The 21,692-nt window shown below is 38.6% G+C and overlaps 1 protein-coding gene and 1 non-coding gene across 2 annotated transcripts in view; both read right to left on the bottom strand.

Annotated features, from left to right (window-relative positions):
* ADAMTS20 (ADAM metallopeptidase with thrombospondin type 1 motif 20) overlaps positions 1–21,692 on the bottom strand; it is a 181,643-nt gene that overhangs the window by 98,830 nt on the left and 61,121 nt on the right. Inside the window, exons 10-18 of the mRNA XM_045287241.1 lie at positions 17,791–17,932; positions 15,871–15,975; positions 12,578–12,723; positions 11,142–11,323; positions 10,897–11,033; positions 9,372–9,489; positions 6,034–6,129; positions 2,256–2,422; positions 1,989–2,118 (exon numbers count right to left, since the gene is read on the bottom strand). Coding sequence (XP_045143176.1) covers positions 1,989–2,118; positions 2,256–2,422; positions 6,034–6,129; positions 9,372–9,489; positions 10,897–11,033; positions 11,142–11,323; positions 12,578–12,723; positions 15,871–15,975; positions 17,791–17,932 — 1,223 coding nt within the window. The remainder of the gene's footprint in view (positions 1–1,988; positions 2,119–2,255; positions 2,423–6,033; positions 6,130–9,371; positions 9,490–10,896; positions 11,034–11,141; positions 11,324–12,577; positions 12,724–15,870; positions 15,976–17,790; positions 17,933–21,692) is intronic.
* Positions 13,223–13,329, bottom strand: LOC115868574. Its single transcript, XR_004045673.1, has one exon. It is a non-coding gene; the product is annotated as a U6 spliceosomal RNA (small nuclear RNA).

The following is a 21,692-nucleotide window of genomic DNA, read 5'->3' as shown; positions in this document are numbered from 1 at the left end:
AGTATGTACAAGTGCAGGGAATTAGGATTTGCTACAAGGTAGAAAACAAAGCTTTCAGAATTCTAAGGGAAAACGCTCTTCTACTTTAGAATTTCATACCAGCTAAACTATCAAAGAACTATGAAATTATGATACCATTTTCCAGACATGAAATATTTCAAAAAGCTACCTTCCAGGAAAATATTGAAGCATATGTTTCACCTAGTGAAGCAGTAAATCAGAATGAAAAAAAAATCATAAGATTTAGGAAACAGGGAATCAAATGCCGAAGAGAGGCATAGAGAATTCCCACAATGATTAAGAAAACTTGACGATAATCCCATCTGAAAGGCCCAGAAAGCAGCATCAACAAATTAGGGTGAGAGAATAAGGACTATAGCAGTGCTACTTCCAAGGGAGCAACATGTGACCGAATGATTAAACAAAGCCAGCTTGAAATTATTAAGGCAAAACCTATAGCCCTGACCAAAAGTTTGGAGATAATGCAAATCTTTAGGTAGACTGAAAAAAACAAGCGAACAAACACAACTGAAGGGAGTTAACGGGAGAGAAAACGAACAACCAAAACCAATCAACACAAAAGGGAATATGATCCTGATGAACTGTACGGCAATGAAGTTGACGTCGCTGCCCATATTTTCTTGCCCAGGGCGGTCGAAGAACTGACCCCTGGACAGCTCCCGGTGGGGTGCAGCCTACCACTGGGAGTCTGGTCACTCTTCACTTCGCCAGGCTCCCTTCCTTCTTTCCTTGCTTCGTCTGCTTCCTCAGCAACCCGTCCATCACAGGCCACCTGCCTCCTTACTCCATTCGTGGATGCCGGCCCTGGCTCTCTAATTCCCTTCTGCAAATGGATGCGAGGGCCTCCTCAAAATCAACCCTTCCTCCCGTGCTCCCACCGTTCATGTCTCCTAACTTGAGATTTCTCCCACTCCTCCCTGCTTTATCTACTACAGTCTCCCTCCACTGAGATGGTGCCCAGTGGTCCTGGTAGAGCGGCTCCCACGTAACCATCCTGGGCTCTGCCAGCCTGCGCAGCGACCAAGTCTCTGCCTGTTTCTGTACACTTCTGCTGGAATGCTGGCATCAGTTGTGTCCCACTACCCCCTCGCACTCCCACCCTCTCCGGTCCTGCCTCTGGCCACCTGTGTGCTCTCTTCGGCACACCTGACCTTCCTCCCATCTGGCCCCCTGCTGCTCTGACTCCAGCACCCTCCACCATTCACTAGGAGGCACTACGTTTCCGTTCTAAAGAAAAGCCCCTGCATCTTCAGCTTCAATCTCCACAAATTGCTCCCTCGGCATTGTCTGTGGTCTTCTCTGCACTCATTTTGTTTGTTTGTTTCTTGGACAGTTTTAATTGCTCAAGGGTCTTCTTGATTCACTAGACATTAACATTTCAAAGCAGAATCAGGGTTTTGCTTTGCTTTTGCAGGTTTTTTGTATTTAATCCTCTAAAACCAAGAAGTCCCTCCATGAGACTTTGTGAATTGGACATACATTACATGTGATTACACAATTAAGTCTCTCTAATTACAGATTACACAAAACGCTAGCCTTTCCATTTTCTGCTGCCAATCTCCTTGATTTTGCATTTCCCGTGTTTCTTTCGTGCTATTCGTATCATCGGCACAAATATCATCCCTTGTGGTCAGGGAGGGGAAACAGAAGAATAAAAGCATGTTGATGACATCCACACAGCGTGTGCAGTGGGCAGTGGATCAGAGAAGAGCATGCGTGTTTGAGAAACCTCTGCACCTATGAGGGAGAGAATGGATGTGGGGGGAAGGTGCAGTGGTGGAGAGTGCTGGAAATGGTAGAGAGCTGGTAAAGCTATGAAGCAGAAAGAGGAGAGAGAAGAACAGGACAGGAAATGTATGTATTTATGTATGTACAGTACAGAAATCTCCCAGGCAACCAGACTCAAAGGTACCTAAAATGATACAAGCATGCACATCGGGTGCTTCTCTTCTTCAATCCCACAGTACCTTGACACATTTTGGTACAGTCTTGCCATGGCCCATACGGATCCCACGTGAACTGCTCACTTATCCCTTCCATAGGGATGTTGAAGGAGTAATGTACATCTGGGTTGTATAAGTTACCTACACACAAAACCTGGATAAAAATACAAATGAATACATAAAGGCCCTATTTTCAAAGGCCGCATCTATATCTTTAATAATACATGCTAACCACTTCACCATCACAGTGCACTAAGAAGGTCAGCCTGTCAGTGGTCTCTGGAAATTTACCTGCAACACAAGTTCCTCTTCCAGGCGATCAGTGCTATTCAGTCTCTCAGTTGTGTGGTTTGAACCGCTGTATTCAAAAATAGCTCCTTGTATGCTGATCTCTTTTTTGTCCATACTTACAACAAAATTTCCATTCAAAAGAAAATTCCCTTGACTGTCTGATAGTGCTGCAAAGAAATAAAATGTTAATCTGGAAATCGAAAGCCAGTCCACGTTACAGAAGGATCCCTAGTTGACTGTTTAAATTCAAATCCGCTTCTGCAATGAAATGATGTCGGTGTACACCAATGTGCTTAAAAGAAAGCAAAACAGTCTTCCTGTTATGTGGCAGCAGACCCCTAAGAAGGAGGACTTCAGGATGCCTGTCAGAGACTGGAATAAACTCACACTATTGTTTCCACCTGTATAGTGCTGACCTGCTGGTTAACAACAAAGTGCTTAACACTGAGCAACCAGGGCTTCTGTGGATACTAATGTATACCTATAAAACTTTATGTGGGTACGTGTATGCTATGTGTGTATACGTGTATATGTATACTCATGCATTTACACAGACACTTTTTTATACACACCCCTCCCCAAAGAAAAACCCATGCGGTTGTTGAGTAGATTTTGACTCACGGTGATCCCTTGTGTTTCAGAGTAGAAATATGCTTGTGAATTTTTCAGAGCTAGATTGACAGGTCTTTCTTCTAAAGTGCCTCTGGGCAGATTTGAACCCCCACATTTATCAGTTAGTGACTACGTGTTTATTCTTTATGTATACTGACAACATGATTGCATAAAACAACTTGGGTTGGCATTAGAACAATGGGTTTGAATTCACATTGTTCCAATACACTGCTAGATAGTCTTTGGACAAGACTCTAGCTCAATTTGCGAAACAACAACATGGAAAATAATAAATAATTCTACCTCACAGACTTGATTCATATCAGGATCAAATGTGAAAAATATGTATAATTTTAAGGCACTGTGGTATTTATTTTTAATTTTTGAATGAATGAAGCCACTTTTATACTTCACACTAATAAAAGTTTCATATTAATAAAAATGTTTTGTTTGTTTTGCTTATATTATATCTAATAATTTTTCAGTGGGATATTGATGAAAACTTTTGTTTGACATTCCAGGCAGTCCCAACTCAAAGCATACAAGTTAACGTACAGCTAAGTTTCAGAATAAATATTCAAATTCTATCTCACTGCCATTGAGTAGATTCTGACTCGTTGTAACCCTTTAGAAGAGAACTATCCCTGTGGGTTTCCAAGACTGTAAATGCTTCCCCCTCAGAGTGGTTGGTAGTTTCGAACTGCTGACTGTGCAGTTAACAGTTCAATGCATAAAAGAAATATTTAAAGGATTATGGTGCCGGCAAAGAATACTGAGAGTACCATGAATGATCAAAAGAACAAGCAAATATGTCTTGGAAGAAGTACAGCCAAAATGCTCCTTAGAGGCTAGGAGGGTGAGACTTAGGTACTTTGGACGTGTACTTCGGACATATGGTCAGGAGAGACTGGTCCCTGAAGACGAACCTCATGCTTGGTATAGTAGAGAGACAGTGGAAAAGTAGAGGGCCCCTCAACAAGATGGATCGATGCAATGGTTATCACAATCAGCTGAAATTAAGGACAATTGTGAGGATGAAGCAGGACCGGGCAGTGTTTCCTTCTATTCTACATGGGGTTGCTAAGGTTGTATGGTGGTTACATAATTTCATGTCAACTTGATATATAAAAGAGTAGGGGTGGAGTCTAGCCTGTCAATCAGGTCACACACGGCCTGATGGTACCTCCTTGTGGGCGTGGTCCTGGGAACTTCGCGCTCTCTCTCTGCTTCTACCTTCCTATTGGCGAGCCACGCGGAGACCAGACATAGCCCTGTGATGCTTCCACTGCCATTGGACCCGCACGTCTCCCCCCGATCCATGGCCTGTGATCTTCCTCCGTTTTGCTGCTGGATGTGTCTGCGTGAGTCTGAAGAGGGACTTCGGAAATGATCGGACTTAAGCTGGGATGTTTTCCTGATACATAAAACTTCTTGATGTAAAGTTCTTTCCTACACATTCATGAGTGTCTCCGGATTTGTTTCTCAAGTCAACCCGGCCGAACACACGTTGGAATTGTCTCAATGGTGTATTTGTGACCCTGTAGGACAGATGGGTCCCAGTAGACCCCCAAAGGTCCTTGAGTCTGAATCTATTTGATGGCAGAGGATTTTTCATGCACACGTGAAGGAGTCCTGCTGGCACAGTGGGTTAGAATTGGGCTGCCAAGCACAAGGTCAGCTAATCACAAGGTCAAACCCACCAGGTTCTCCATGGGAGTAAGCGGAGGCAGTCTGCTCGCCTAAACATTGACAGCCTTGGAAACCGCATGGAGCAGTTTTATTTTGCCCTATAAGTTCAATGGGAGTCAAAAGTGATTCAGTGGAAATGCATTCAATGTGAACTATCATGACTACCATTACACTGCACTTAATGGAGAAAGAATTCATTTGTATACTTATCTTATAAAATATAAACTCCTTTAAAATGTGCATGGTATCCAATTGAGTGGGCAGGCTTTCTTTAAAACTATTGATTAAAGTCAAACTAAGGAAAATTAAACCTAGCTGTGGAAAATTACTCCGTTTTTAGAGTTACCAAAGAAAAGTTCAAATATATATTTTACTAACCTCTCCTAATGCTTTTACATGTTATTTACTTTGCTCAAGGAAAGTTATACACTTTGATATTTGTAGTTCTCTCATGAAATATATTGATACTTTAGTGGTCAATATTTTTTTTAAATTGAGCAGAACCAATTGGCTATTTCAGAAAAATATAAAATCTACATGTATAACCTAACGGAGACATGCTTTTTTAATTTATAGCATTCGCATATATGTAAGTACATAAATGTAAGTGCATTTATATTCTGAACAGAGAACTGTAATTAAATGTACAAAGATAGAAAATCAAAATATTTATATTTGATCTTAGACTACTAAACATATATCCTGAGACACATTATTCATTATAGATCTGAATTCCCAACTACAAGCATTGATTACTTGGGCTAATATTTCACATGTCCCCATGTTATTAATGTTACTAATGTTATGAAGCAGGTACTTTTTCAGCACGAAGTCTATTATCACCACTCCAGCTTGGTGAATATGAATAAGTAAATATTAAAGTGTTTCTCACAAAGAAGGAAAGTGCTTATAAAGCAGTATTTTAATCTGAAAACAAATGTCTAATAATTTTAAAAAATGAAGTTTATATTCTAGAAATAGCTAACGGGCAAAATACTATAATTACATTCATTAACATCTAAAAATATGAAACCAGGCTTTTCTCTCTTCCTTTCTCGAACACAAGATTTTAAAAACACATTCTATTCGAACAGTTTGCTACATTTTAACTCATTTGGATAATTTTAAAAGGCACTTTTACAAAGACTCCAGTTAAGATTTGAGTTTTATAAAAAGATAGCTTTTGTTCTAAATTGCATGCATCATTAAATGAAGAGAATCTTTGGTCCCCTAAAATGCTCTTCTGGCAAAAACTGAAAGCAAATTTACTTTTCAGAATTGAACTCACATTTTTTCTTTTTTAAAAAATAGAATATATTTTGTATAGCTCAAGAAGAACACATGTAGAGAGAGTCAAATAGCCTGAGCTCGAAATGAAGTGAAACGGCCTATTTGCTCCAAGAGCTGTTCTTCATGACCAAGAACGCACATCAGCTGCAGACCTCTACGAAGCTGTACAGGAAGCAGAAATAGTTACCCAGGTAATTATCGTCTTCTGGTTTCCCAGAGTAGCTGTGCTGAAGAATGTCGATGTTTGTCGCTCCAATGGGAATCTTTACTACAACATTATAACCTGCAACATAATTTTATACATGCTAAATTTCATAAAGAGCGAAGAGTCAGAAACTGTTATTGCTGAAAGATTGGTTAAAAAAAACAACGAATAGCGTGGTCAGACTTAGTTGTATAATACGTATAAGTTATAGTGCTTATTCCTTTTGACACAGTGCAGCTATACAAATTACTAAGAACCCTATGGGGGGTGTTGTGGACCCATAGCTGTTGTCTAAAAACAAATTGAAATTGGAATTATTAAGTACAACTTTTCTTTATTGTCCTTACTGGCCAACCTCTTAATTACAGAATGGAACTGGAGTTAATATTCTAGCTTCTGAGAGACTTACTAGATGTGTTCATGTTTAAATTGGACTATTTTAAAAAACAGTTTTGAAGTCTATTCACTGGGAAAGAAAGATTCCAAACTCTTCATGAATCTGGTAGAAAGCAAAAGTGAACTGGTTGTCGCCAGGAGCGTGGAGCACGGTGACTAGGTGACACCCAAATGCACGCTAGGGAGAAGCAGCTCATCTCAAGCTTCTGGACTGTAGTTTAAGCAAGGGTCCCAAAAGTTGTCCCCAAATCTTTCCATTGTTTTTCAAAGCCCACAAACCACCTTATCAGTGGAAAAGTAGTTTAAACAAGACGACTGGAACCAATATTTATATTTTATGAAACCAAAATCAGCAGAACTCGCATGAATCAAACAGTGAGGAAACCACGACACCAGTTACAGCTGAAGTGAGGGTTGGTCTTTTCCCAACACGAGAAGCACTCCTATTATATGGTTGTCCAAATACCTTCAGGTTTTAAATCAATAATGATCTCGTAATATTATTCTAAGTGTCTAATGTCCCTATTTATTAGGTTTTCCTTCCATGGAATAAATTAATAAAACATTTGGTAATTTTCCCAGCACACAGATTTCGGAAAATATGTAATGAACTTAAGAATAGGACATTTAAGAGGATTTTAAACTTGCAAACCTGATATAATATTACCTTGCATTTTTCTAATACAGCCTTATTTCATTTCTAGGCTGTATAATTTAAATATAAAGTGATATATACATAATATTGGTTTTAAGTTATCAGTCTGCAACAAAATTTTAATTTCTCTGGAAAATATTACTACTACTTATACTATCTATAGCCCTTTGCTGTATTTTACATTTCCAAGAAAGCAAGACTGGAGCACTGCACAGGTGAAAAGATGAAGGTTACCACCAGGGGGCAGAAATGTGACAAATGCTATTCAGATCCTGCAAATGAATGGACCGTCATTTTCCACTTGCAGATTAATGAAATCATAATGCAATTTGGCATATTAAATAAATAAAGCAGGCCCCGGTTTCAAACAAGACCCGTTGCTAAGTGTGTCTTTCAGCAGAATGTGTCGCTGAGAAAGAGTAGGTGCATACAGTTCTTGCTTAGTCTTACTTGAGCACCAGAAGAGGCTGGCAACCTTGTCGGTGATTTCAAAGTTGCACCTGCAGTAAATGACGGCGAATGTGACGAAGAACTGGTTGTGAGTAGGGGCTGTTTAATCTTTTCAAAGTAAGGGCAAGTCCACGGAACATGAACGGGCAGGGCGGAGCTGTCCTTTATTCAGACATTCCGGACACCTGCTGGCAGAGTGGAGAAAGCATTGGACTGCTAACCGCAAGGTCAGCAGTTTGAATTTTCCAGCGGCTTTGTGGGAGAACGATGACATTTTAGGCTACCATAAAGATTGGCAGACTTGTAAACCCCAAAGGGGCAGTTTTACTCTGTCCGATCAGGTCGTGATGAGTCCGAATCAGTGAGTTTGATTTGGTTTTGATTTGATCCCCTCACACAAGGACTGTTTGCATTTGATTCTAATGTTGGTATATTGGGATTTATACAGGAAAAAGAAAAGTTTTTTCAGTGAGTATAGACAGGCTTTGATAAAAGTGGTTCACCAGCCTTAAGATGATTTGACTGCTTGGCTGTCATAAAATAAGGAACCATTAGAATAATAATATGTCCAATCAGTCAGGAACTAAGTTTCACAGTCATCATCATGAGAGGAAGTAGACTGTTTATGATCAGAAACATACACATTTTGCATTTTAAATGATGGCAATTTAAGTGAAGCCACAGTGCTAGCTTAAACAAGTTTGCTCATGTGCACATTATTGGTAGTTGAAGATTACCAAACTCGCCGCCGATTGTGGCCCACAGGCCTTACCTACAGGTAAAAGGAGAACTCTTTTGCATTTCCAAGATTGTAAACCTTTGGGGGAGAAGACAACTTCATCTTTCTCTTTCGGATTGGCTGATTGGTTTGAACCACTGACCTCAAAGTACATAACCTAACACTTAACCCACCATAAGCAGTAGGGTTCCATGAAGATGTTTTTTTTAAAGGTTTACCTAGGATGTCTTAGAATGGCAAATATCTGACTTTTCAGAGCAATTTTGAGAGGGGAATAAACCCTAGGCCAAATATCAATTGCAACTGCAATCTAGCTAGCCTATTGCCATTGACTTCATCTCACAGGAGAGATCAGAGTAGAACTGCCTCCTGGGCTTCCCCAAACCGAAATCTTTCTGCAAGCTGACTGTCTCATCTTTTTTCTGTGGAGCCACTGGTGGATTTGAAATGCTGACCATTTGGTTAACAGCCAAGATCTTCACCGCTAAGCCACCAAGGCTCCCTATGATCCAGGTACTACCTAGAAATTAAAGGTTGGGATAATTCCCAAATAACATTTAAGTTAATTGTTTTTATCCTTCATCTTCAATGAACATTCTAAAACATATAATTAATCATAAGAAATATAAGGACAGATCAAGCCATAAAGAGTTGTGGTTAAAAATGATTTTAAAAATTGAAAGCAAGTTCCCTGGAAATGCATAATATATAGTTTTTAGATTATAGGAACATCCGTAAAATCACTTCATTAATTAGTGGATCTTTTCAAACATCTCCATCAAATAGCAGTTCGTTTACTCTAGGCACCTAATTCTTTACAGGAATCTGATATACCTTGACAGGTGAATCAATATTAGATCTGGTATAAGACATATATTTTTTATGCTAAGAAGAATGTTTATATAAAATGATTTTAATTAAGATATATATCACAACAATTTACTGAATTTGTTCTTACTAGTGACAGCAATTATTTTAGTCATGGAGTATAAAGAAAAATTACTTTAATAATTGTTTGGACTATGTGTATAGATGAGACAAAACTTCATCATTAGGTGAAATCAAATGGAAAACTATTACCATAATGAGCACTGTTGAAGACGCCTGTCACAGTCCTGCAGGAAGAATTATCTCCACCGCACACGCCACATTTGTCTCTCCTGGCCTTGGAGTTCAGCACATGATCACAGCCCGCTTGCTTCAAAGACACAGCAGTTACAGCCAAGATTACAAAACTGACTCATGGGAAGCACCATTCTTTCAAGTTTACAAAGCTGTTTTCACAAGTACTCTTTCGATTCATAAGAGGGTCAGTACGACTGGAGTTTTAAAGAATATTATCTACTGATCTCACTGAAAAATCAATATTTTCATGATCTAAAAAAAGAATTCTCAAAGAGCTATCCACATTATCTTTGCTGTCAGAATCACATGGAGTGGCACTTAAAATATCTGAGTCCTAGACTTTCCGCATCATATTTCTTAGAGATGAATCCTTGTAATCTCTGTTACGATGACCAGTGCCGGGGATGCCCCAGGCTGCCAGCTTTTGAGAGCCATCCTGCAAAGGAGTGGAGTGGGAGTGTATCGGTAGCCAGTCAGAAGAGCTTACTCCGCGAAGCTGTCTCTCCTGATTCATGAATTAGCTCACGACTTTTAACCCCTAAGAATAAACTGACTGTGTCTGAAAGAAATCATTTTATTGCTCTCAAATTCATATCCACACAGTAAGTTGTATATATGAAAAGAATGAGCAAATGAATGACCGTGAGAGAAAATGATTGTCCCAGTCATTCAGAGCCTAAGTGCAGTGCCTCTCAATACAGAAATTGTCCCCAGTGTCGCAGGCATTCAGCATTTCACATCTTAGGAATGTTTCTTAAACATAGTATGTTCAGAAGGGTAAGAAAATTGTGTCTCATAAAATATTTTATTTTTCTCTTCTTTTGTTTATTCATTTTATTTCTTAATTCTTCCAGTTCCTCTGGATTTAAAAAAAAAAATCATTTTATTGGGGGCTCATACAACTCTTATCACAATCCATATATACATCAATTGTGTTGGGCACTTTTGTACATCCGTTGCTGTTTATTCATTTTTTAAATTTTTACATACTTTTTTCTAATGAACATTAATTTATTTACAAATATAATCCTCCTGCCCAGATAGTCTATTTTTCCTCCCTTTTGGATCTCTTTAGCTCTTAATATTAAGTTTCATTAGTTTTATTGAACTATAATTAACACAGCATAAAATATTTTACATGCAAATTGTGTATCAGCAATATTTATACTTGTGTATAAAATGAAAGGTCACTTCCTTGAAGCAACTGAGAGGTTTGAACTGCTGACCTTGTGGTTAGCAGTTCAGTGTGTAGCCCACTATACCATCCCTGCTCCTTTGAATCTCTCTTCATTCTGAGTATCATAACAACCAAAAAAAACATTAACGGCCTACGCGTGACTCTTGGCAACAGCTGGCCTCCTGGCAATTGGGCCCACGGCTGTGCTTCTGGGAATGATCAACGAGGACTCTACTAGAATTCACCAGAAAGGGCGTCATAGGTGCTCCGAGAAATGGTAGGCTAAACTCCGAGTTTGCTTACCCGACACAGGCCTTGAACACAGATGTCATTTGTTTCATTTCCACACGGAGTCCCATCAGCAACCTTATCCTTCAGCTGGTAGAAGTTAGTGGTGCCAGCAACCCGACAATAGAGTTTACAGCGATCCTTTAGGGCAACTGTAAAATCATCCCAAGTTTGCTTTGTCATGAGGAAACTGAAGTGGGCCGTTTCATCCCTCGATCACACCAAAATGTTTGTACCGAACAAATGTGATGATTACTTACTCCCGCTATACTTTGGAAGCCAGCGCACGTTGGGGGGAAGACCATTGAAGTTGAAGTGTTTACCATCAAAATCGGAGCACTGCTGCCCTCGGAAGTCTGCCTTGCCTTTTGGACAGGAATCAGTATTACATGACCGAAATTTCATCCTGCGGCCCACACAGTACTTTCCTCCGTTTCTTGGCCTAGTCAAATTCATTACATTTTAAAGCACATCAGTACAATAGTATTTCTGCCACTTACTTCCAAAACTGTTCCACTCTTTTACAGGATCGGGGAAAAAACACTCAAATCCTGCTGACACTTTGTGTTTGTTTTTTTTAACAAAAGCATGTAACAAAGTTCGGAAATAATGCCATGGCTAATAAACAAAATAGATCCCCCCTCGGGTGCACAAGAATCCCAGGAGGGTGGGAATGGCATCTTAGTCTGGAGAAGATGCATTTGGAGGGCCATCCAGCCCAGAACTTCAGAAAAGGACTTGCTAATTTTCTGGGAGAAACATGTAAAATAGTTCAGTGTGGGAGAACATAATTAAGCAAGAGTCACATAAAATAAAAAGTAGATGACAGATACAGACATAGGCGGAAATGGATATAGACAGACGAAGATCTAGATATAGATGCACAAATTTACATATAATCTTATCACTCAGTTTATAGAGTTTCATCCTATCTGTCTATCTCTTTGCTTCAACTAATGCTAAAAAGAAAAATTCTTTTATCAAAAAAAATTTAATATAAGTACATCTGGCATTATTTAGCTATTCTGAAATTCCCATGAAGTCAGATTTAAAGTACTTAAAGAGTATCATATTGCTTACTATTTTAAAACCTTATGGAATCTCTAAGTCATTTAAAGTAGTTTGATGAAGATGAGATATGTTTCTTTACTTTTTCAGCTTAAGAAAATGGTGGCTCTATAGCACGAGGGGCAGAGAAAGAAAATGTGGCATGTGTAATTATCCAAAGCGGTCTGAATGCCTCAAAAAATCCAATTTAAAGGAAATATTATCTATGCATCTTTTGTGCAGGAAAGCCAAAATTCTGATGAAAAGAACCAGGAACTCTAAATCGAGACATAGTTACTGTCACACACATTGGGTAATATTTCTCAAATATTGGTTAAATGAGAAAACAAAAAAGATACATCCACAGGATGTGTTTCCATGTCTTTGTTTACACACAGTTCATAGTGGTCATGCTATGAAATAATAAAGTATCTATTGAAAAGTAAAAGTTATTTTAATATAAACCTTTGCTTTTTTAAAGATCTAAACTACCAAGACATAAAGTAATGTGGCTTACAGTATTCTAGAAGTTTTCTGAATCTCAGAAACTTAACAGATTGACCTCCAGTTTTAGAAGTAAATGAAACTGATGTTTACTTTCTTGTGCCTTGAGATAATCTTAATTGACAGTGACATAAAATAGACATACTCAGGGTGATTACAGAGCCTGGTTGTGCTTTTGATTCCACCTCCACATGTTCTTGAACAAGAACTATAAGGTCCCCATGGTCCCCATTCACCATCTACAGGACGTGTTTCCATTTCCTTGTTTACACACAATCCATGGAAGCAATGCTATAAAATAATAAACACAAAGAAATGATTCCTGTATATCTAATTAGAACATCACATCAATTATAGCAACAACATTCAGGCCAGGATAGGAACAAAGTGCATACAATTCAACGCAAAAATATCAATTCAGAAGTGGGATTACTTGTAACACCTCTTTATGAGTATCTCCTGAGTTTCTGCAAAGTAACTATAAGAAGATTTCTGCAATAAAAAAGATGATATTCCCCTTGCTCCTTTGTTTAAAAAAATCGTTTTATTGACATAAAATTCACATACCATACACTTCGGTAGTTCAGTCGTCTTAAAAGGAGCTGTCCAAGCATCCCAACAATCGGTCCTAGAACATCTTCTTCCTTCTGGTACTTGTCCTTCTTAGCTCCTCATTTCCCTCCCCCCCCCTCCCCTCCCCCAATACGCCATTAATGCAGTGCCTGTCTCTATAGATGTACCGGTCCTGGATTTCATTTACTGGAGAACATACAAAAATAAAACAGCAAAAGACAACATGGAATGGTTCATGAATGTGTGTGTCATCCTGGAACAGGGACCATGCTAATCATCTCTGTGTCATACTAGTGTTAGTGTATGTGCTGCCCAAGTGAGCGCGCCCTTGCCTTTGGTATTTAGGGTTTTCCATGAGGAAGGAAAAGCTACACATACGGAGAAGAATGAGACATCAAAATAAAATGTGTGCTTTTTTTAAGAGAAGCAAATATTAGCATTGTATATATCCATGCTTCTGTTTGACTCAAAGATATCCAGACTATATGCAATCAAAAACTTGCTTTTTATATTTTATTTCCAATAATTTATAAACATATTTTTAGATAATTTTCTAGCACATTTCGTCCCATGTCTCACGTGATGACCTTGTTTCTTCAACAAGAAAACAGAAATTTCTAGAAAGACATGCATACCATTTCCCACCACTCCTTCTACCCACCTAATATCTCCACTCCTGAATTCAGCCTTCTGGCCTATTACTGAACATGAAAAGGCTGTACCGTGTCCAACTCCGCTCTCTCCACGGGTGTGCTGATCCATCCTGCCCACCACTCTCCATCAAGTGTCCCCTCTCCTATGTCATCACTGTTCAGTTCTCTAGTACCTAAGTGCTACTCAAAAGGTGACCCACCCATCCATACCCGTCGGAACTATTGTTACCTGTCTGTGGGGCAAGGGAGTAAGGACGGAAATTGAGAGCAAGCATTTAGAAGCTTTTACAGGAAGGTGACAGAGTAATTCTATGTTCATTAAGCATGCTAGTTAAAAGCATGACTATATTGTAAAGCTCTCTTTCTACATTTTGTTTTCCTAATCATTTTTATTTTATATAAATATATATTTATAAATTATTGGAAATAAAATATAAAAAGCAAGTTTTTTATTGCATATAGTCTGACACATACTTCCCTAGATCATTTCCATTAATATATAAACATACCGTGCTATTTCTCCCATCTACTAAACAACAAAAGAAAAATAAGCATATGAGTTTTAGAACTCACTCTCCTTCACTAGCTACTGCTCTGTTTATCCTTTAAAGCAGTGGTTCTCAACTGTGGGTTGCGACCCCTTTGGGGGTCAAACGACCTTTTCACAGGGGTCACCAAATCAGAACAGTAACAAAATTACAGTTATGAAGTAGCAATGAAAATAATTTTATGGTTGGGGGGTCACCACAGCATGAGGAACTGTACTAAAGGGTCACGGCATTAGGAAGGTTGAGAACCACTGCTCTACAGAGCTGTCTATGTGCGCTGCTTAAGTCTGTTCCCAAACCCACCCCAAGGAGCCTTCTCCCCGCCGCCTCCCAATCTCCCCAGGAATCTGCTATGGTGATGGTCACCAATGGCTCTACAAGGTTATAACCAGAGGCCAGTTCTCAGTCCCTAGCTTCCTTGACTTCTCAGTAGCATGTAACACAGTTGACCAGGCGCCCTCTTCAATTTGTTCTTCCAGTTAGTCCCAGGGCTCTATACATTCTTCATTTTCTTTGATCCTCAGTGAGAGTGCTTTCCCAGTTTCTTTTGCTAGCTCTTTTCTTCTCTATGATCTTTTAATGTTGAAATTGCCTCAGATCAGCTATTGGTCCTTTATTCTTCTCTATCAACACCCACTTCTTTGGTAGTCTCATCCATCCCATCACATCCATCTCCCAAAGACTCATACATGTACATCTCCCAGTGTAAGATCTCTTTCCGGGGCTCAACTCACATGCAGATGCTTACTCATCTCCACTTGCAATCTAATAGATATCTCTAACTTACTGTAACCAAATCAAGCTCTGCGTTTCCCAAGCTCAAAATCTGTTATTTCTGAAGTCTTCCCCATCTAAATTCTTGTTGCTAGATTCTGCCGAGTTGGCTCTGCCTCATAGGGACCTTAGGAGTCAGAATGAAGCATACTCAATGCTGTGCCAGCCTCACAGTGGTGTCTCTGGTGAGCCCACTGTTGCAGCCACTGTGCTACTGAAGGTCTCCCTATTTCTCACGGACCCTTTACTACGCCAATCATGATGCCTTTCTCCAGAGATTGTTCTCTGCCAGGACCGGTCTCACCATCTTCATTTCTAAGGTACACGCCGGTTGTATTACCTCTAAAAGAAATTGGTTTATGATTCTGGCAGACCAAACTTTATTCAATATTCCTTGCAATACCACAATTCCAATACATTAATTCTTTTTCAGTCGTCCATTTTCAAATTTCCTATTTTTGCATGATGCTCCTTTTCAGGGACTGGTCTCTATTGATAACAAGCCCTAAGTAAGTGAGATGACGTCATATCACCCTTGATTCTAAGGACCCTTCTGTACTTCATCCGTGAATTTCAAGGAATTGCCAACTCTTAGGAGTTTTATGTCTATACTTATTAGTAATGACAAGACTATCCCATACTTAGACATGTATCCTTGTAATTATTTCTATGGTAATTTATTTGCAGCGTTAATATGGAACCGCTACATTTTGGTGAAACTGCGGTTAATTCATTTAACAGTGTACTACATCAACCAAACATGACAATAGAAGGAATTCATCAGGAAGAGCAAAAACCACCAAGGAATAATGAACAGAATGCTGAAATGAGAGTCAATCATATCCTTGGATAATCTCCTGATACAAGACTCACCCTTGAAGAAAACCTACCATCCCAGGACCACAGAGTGTTCCATCTGCCAGTGGCATGTGTTGAGTAAGGCAACCACTGTGAACTCCTTCTGCACTTGTGCACCAGAGTCGCCGGCACTGTTTCTGCAGGGCAGCAGGAAGCAAAGGAACACGAATCAAAATAAAACCACAACGCCCTAATTGATTCCGTAGAATGCAGCAATTTATAAACTGAATACTAAACATTTCCTGGTTCCGTGGTCACTGCTGGCCATAGTCAGCAGTACGACTTGCTAAATAATTAAACGCCAATCTCATACAAATGCACAGAATGGCAACATTTAGTTTCTTGAATTTGTCACATTTTTACTCATACTTTGAAGAATTGGAGAGATGAATTGGAGTGGAAGTACTGAAAATGATGTAAGAGAGTTTTCTTTCTTTTTAAAGGATATTTCTCTAAAAGACTTCTTGTTTTTAAATGTTATTCACAAGGAATTTTTAAAAGCCTCTTTTGATCCAAAGTGGAATGTATGAATAATGTGCACAGAAATACTGTATAATATATACTGAAGTTCCTTAGCTTATAAATATAATGCAGACTTTCAATTTTTAAACAAAAGGGCCTGAAGTTTGTACAAGAAAATAAAAATCCACACATAGGTTCATGGGAGCTGGAACCAAAATAATTTCCTCATGTTTTCTGAATTTAAATTCAAAGTTTTTTAGTGTCCAAATCTGGTAGAAAATAAATGCATCTTTTGTAATAAAAATCAAAGTAAATATTTTCTCCTAGAATGGATGTTTAAAGGCTTAGTAAGATTTGTGATTATGAATGTAAGGTTAGGGAAGAATATTCACTATAGGGAACATACACTTGCAAGTATATCAACTGTGTAATAACTTCTAAGTAAATTTAATTCAGTCAATAAATACATACTTTAGGACACCTCTGAGCGAGCCCAGGTGGCCCTGTGGGTTAAGTGTTGGACTGCTAACTGCAGGGTCAGCAGTTCAAACTCCCCCTTTGGGGAGTTCTCTGCAGTCTCAGGACTGACCATCTGTGAAACCCTTTCTGGGGTTGCTGTGAGGTGGTATCAAGTCTGTGACAGCGCTTTCTGGTGGGATTTGTAATGATCTGGGGGGTCTTTCATGCACGACAGAACAGATCTATGTGTTTAAATGAACGAAGGCTGCATTTTGATCCCAATGACCAGAATCCAGCAATGTGCTAAGGGAAGTGTAGAGAGTCCTGCAAGAAGGGAGGAAAGATGGTGATTACGCTTAGAAAGTAAAGCGTAATTCTCATGAAGGCAGTGGCATTTACTCTGAAATAAACCTCAAATGTACCCCAAATAATGATCATAGACCCAGTGAAAGTGTCGAGTCGTCTATTTCCATGGACATGGAAAGGATGTAAACTCTGAAAAATCCTAAGAAAAAATTACAAAATAGTAACCTAATGAAACTGAGCAATCTGCATACCAAACTTAACTCCCTTGGATTCAAACTTATATGAAAGAAAATGTTGTCTATTAGGTTCCCTGACACATTAAAATAACTCAATATCAAAATATCAGCAGTTTCGCGCTCTACTCCCCAAAGAAGGATCATTTGAAATATTTATAAGAAAATAATTTTGGTTAATTTTCAAATTACATAGCCTCTCCTAGCCTCTGCTACTAAGAGAACCTACTTTTTAATATCCTGTAATCGGAAACAAAGATCATTTTCTAAGTGCCCAACACAGTGCCTGGCATATAATAAGTACTTCAAACATATAAGCTTCTCTTCTTAAAACCTCCTTTCTGTCAACTACCATTTCATTCTAAGATTTTTAGTTATTAAGGTATTCATATATTAACTCACCTTCCTTAAAATACATGTACATGTTGAAAATAGAGCATATTTTTCAGGTTACAGACATTTTCAAACAAAAGGTTTACATTTTTTTCTTACCAAATAAGGACACGCTTGTGACCCAGGACCAAACATAAGTTCACACTGCTTATTTACATCATACGTTAATCCAGGAAGTTGTAGAGACAAATCGTAGAATCTTCCACTTGGCTTGTCGAGGAGGCAGTCCCCATAACCCGTGCTGCACAAGCGCAGGAAGCAACACATTGTGAATATGCGTGGAGGCCTCTCAGTACAACATTTCTATCACTGTTTAGGTAGTCTTGCACTTTCAAAGGGAATATCATTTTGTTTTGTATAACCTAAAAACTGAATCCACCTCAAAATCAGAATAGCAATATTCTTTTATCCATGACACTCTCGCAGTTTTGAAAACTTGATTTCACTTGATAACCCGCAAGTACCTTAAAGGTTACAATTTTATAAATAAATAACAAGTAAACAAATTCATCAGAATATTGTGTATGAAGCACACATTTATATGTCTACCACACTATACTTTGCTCTACTTTGGTATCTAATAACACCTTATTTGTAAGGCACAAATTGTCCGAAAGTAAAAATTAAGTTTTCAAATCATTCGAGAAAGTACATGGTCAGGTCTGGACAAAAACAACAAAAGAAGTAATTTTAAAGTTTATGCTGCTCCACCTCAAAGAGGTCTCTCAATTAAAAACTGTAGCCCTGAAGCCCCAAAGTTACGCTGATAAATTCATTTTTCAAGGAATTAACACAAAGTTAACAGCCCTAGGTTGTAGAAATATCCTCTAAAACATCTAAACACAATAAATACAATGCATTAAAGGTCAAAACACAATGCATTTTAAAAATTACGATATTTTACACAAATAAAGCACAAAAGGAAAAAAAAAAGCACAATGACGACTATTGACACACTAACAGAAGCACTAAATGCCGCCCGGGCGAGAGCTGCGCTTAGCGGGAAGTGTCGCTCCTGTGTGTCTGCGGTGAGACTGGACCGGTGACGCACGCTCAACCTGTGCAGGTGTTTTCAAGTTCGATTTTCAGTTCGACTATATAGCAAAGTTATGAGCACAGAGCAGATTTTTTTTTAACTTTGCTGTTTGTGTAGTAGAACGTTTGAACTCGGAGATGTTCGACAACCGAAGTTTCACGATTTATACATATGTAAATAAGCATAAATACAAATACACATAGAAGCATAAGTATATTTAAGTATATCTATGCACATATAAATATATGCCTATACAACATATGTATACACATATAAATATGTCTATATAGCTATATATGTATAGATACGTATATCTTTTCCAATCTAAAAAAAGCACTGTGAAAATGTTCAACTATTCTAACTGTGTTAAAGACAACTTGTTGCACTAAAATATTTTTAAATGTTTCTGGAAATTTTTACTGGCCATATAAACTCTATTAACGTATATAAATGAAAAGGTAATTTTTAAATTCCCATTGAAGATAATTATAAAAATTCCCCTTTAAAACAACAACAACAAAAGTACCTCTACTGGTCATGTTCATCAATTTCTCAATTAACCATTGTACAAAGCTATAAGACAATTTTGTACTAGTTAGCAATTGTGTGCTATGAGTTTAAATCAAGTTCTGATAGGAGGATAAATAACCACTGTCAATTATAACTATGGAATATATTGATGAACATATATGCCAAAGCATGCTTTTATTTTTTTTCTAAAAAGACAACTGAGATAGTTTGTTTATTGTGCCAGCCTGGCTGATAAACACAAGTGGGATTAACTGAAGGGTGGAGAGATAAATGGCTCGGTGAGCCTCGCCTTTCTTGTCTTTCACTCTTTGATCATCGCATCAGTGTGGGCTGCCTTGCTTGTTCTGTGCCACAATTTGCAGGCTACAATACCTGTGGGACGCCTAGCCTGTGGACTGTGTCACTGCAAGTTTAAGTCCCTTTAAAACCACACAATTGAAATTTACATCTCTTGAGTTGGGGACTGACAGTTGGTGACCTGGCTGACAGTTGGTGACCTGCCTGGTTGTTTTGCTGCCTGTGCTGGGATAGCCTAGCTCCCCCTCTCTCTCTAGTAAAAGAGCTGACATTGCTGAGAACCAGGTCCAGAGTCTCATTAAATGAGTGGCTGAATTACAACGGCAGCTGAAATGCAGATCTAGAGCAGTGTCTGAAACCAAAGTAAGGGCATTGATTGGGAAAAGTTGGGACCCTGTAACATGGGATGGGAACATATGGGCTGATGATCCAGAAGAGGAAGATATTGAGCCCTTAGAAACAATTGACCCTGCAACAGTGATAGAATCCCAGCGGCAGCAGCAGCAGCAGCAGCAGCGGCGGTCCAATTGACCCACCCCAGTCAATAGATCCACCCACCCAGCCAAACTATCTCAACAACTAACTAGAGACTTCTGATATTATTAAAATAATTATTAGAATATGTAGCTGATCAATTGAGTGATCTTTCTCAAAGAAGTGTGGTAATTCTTACCTACATTTAGTGCAAAGCCTTCTTGAAGCACAGAATATTTTTATATTTCCTTTATGTGAATTTTTAAGCAGCAAATCTGATGGCCTTAATTTTCTTTTTTGGGCACTGAAAGTTTTATGAAAGAAGTCATATTCATACACTCTGTTACAAGATGTGAATTATTGACACTGAACTAACTGCACTATTGTTTGGAATGGGTCCCTCAATATTTTTGCCTTTTTTGTGGGGGTGAGGGTGGGGTCAGTGTTTTGCTTTGTTAGTTTTTATGGGGTTAGGCAGGGGAGGGTCAATAAACCACTGTGTGTCCCAGTTAATTTGAAGACTGCTGCATCTAGATCAGCAATCTTCTCCTGTTTATTCTCTGCTGTATATAATGCTGCTGTGAGGGAAGGGAGAAAGTCATTTTCAATATATTGGACTTTTGTACTGAATTGTTTTGTAATAAACAATCAACATTACATTTTTTTTAAATAGAAAAAAGAAATTTTGTAAGAAGGTAATCATAACCTCTTCATCATGTAAGCATTCTGGATGAAGGATTCTGCAAAACTCTGTTTTATGGTTACTTCTCTTACACATAATTCATGAGGAGAGCATGCAGAGAGTGGGAGGGGGAGAGGGCTTCTTCATTAAAATGCATCCGTTGTGTGTGTTTTTTTAAAGATAGTGTAACTTGCTTTTATGTTACATGCTTTTTAATTTTATTTTCAAATAAAATGCTGTTTTAATATTTTTCAAAAGAATGTGTAGTTGAGTAAATGACCTATTATTGCATTTATACATAAAGATTATCTGCAAAGAGCTTGGACTTCCCTCTTTGACCACTTTTGGTGACTAGGATAAGAAGACCATTTGGATGAAGAAGCTGGGGTTTGAGAGATCTGGGGAGAGTCTGGGTCAGGCTCTCTTCTCAAGGCTGGGGAGAGTCTCCTAAAGTATTTATTTGTAAACTGAAAGACTCCCCATCATTGCACCCTACTTAGCTGTCCTTCAGGAATGCCTTATACTAACATGCTAAAACTTTTCTCAAAACATCACCTCATGGTGTCTAAAATGTAAAAAAAAACAAAAACCCACAAGTAAGCTGCAATTCCCATTAAGTGTCTCCTAAAACAGGATTTCCATCACAATATAAGGGTGCAAGTGAAAAAGGGGATAGGTCTGAATTGACAAAGTTTTAAAAAGACTAAAACAATTTTTGTAGGACCTAAATACCGTGTTTCCCCAAAAGTAAGACATCCCCTGAAAATAAGGCCTACTTATAGTTTTACCTCTTGCTGAAATATAAGGCATCCCCTGAAAATAAGACCTCACCAAAAATAAGGCCCCCTGAAGCCACTATAACTCTGAACTCAAACGTAGTGGCAGGTGCCACCGCGCAGCTCACTGTTGGCCGCAGCACAGCTGGAGCAGACAGGAAGTGTGAGGTCTCTTTTAATAAAACAATAAATGTGTACCATATTC

This window comes from Echinops telfairi, unplaced genomic scaffold, assembly GCF_000313985.2.
Source record: "Echinops telfairi isolate 266 unplaced genomic scaffold, ASM31398v2 ScPeMD7_12;HRSCAF=54, whole genome shotgun sequence".
In the NCBI taxonomy this organism is placed as follows: Eukaryota; Metazoa; Chordata; class Mammalia; order Afrosoricida; family Tenrecidae; genus Echinops; species Echinops telfairi.
The sequence above is the reverse complement of the archived record's forward strand: the minus strand, read 5'-3'. Positions and strand labels throughout refer to the sequence as shown.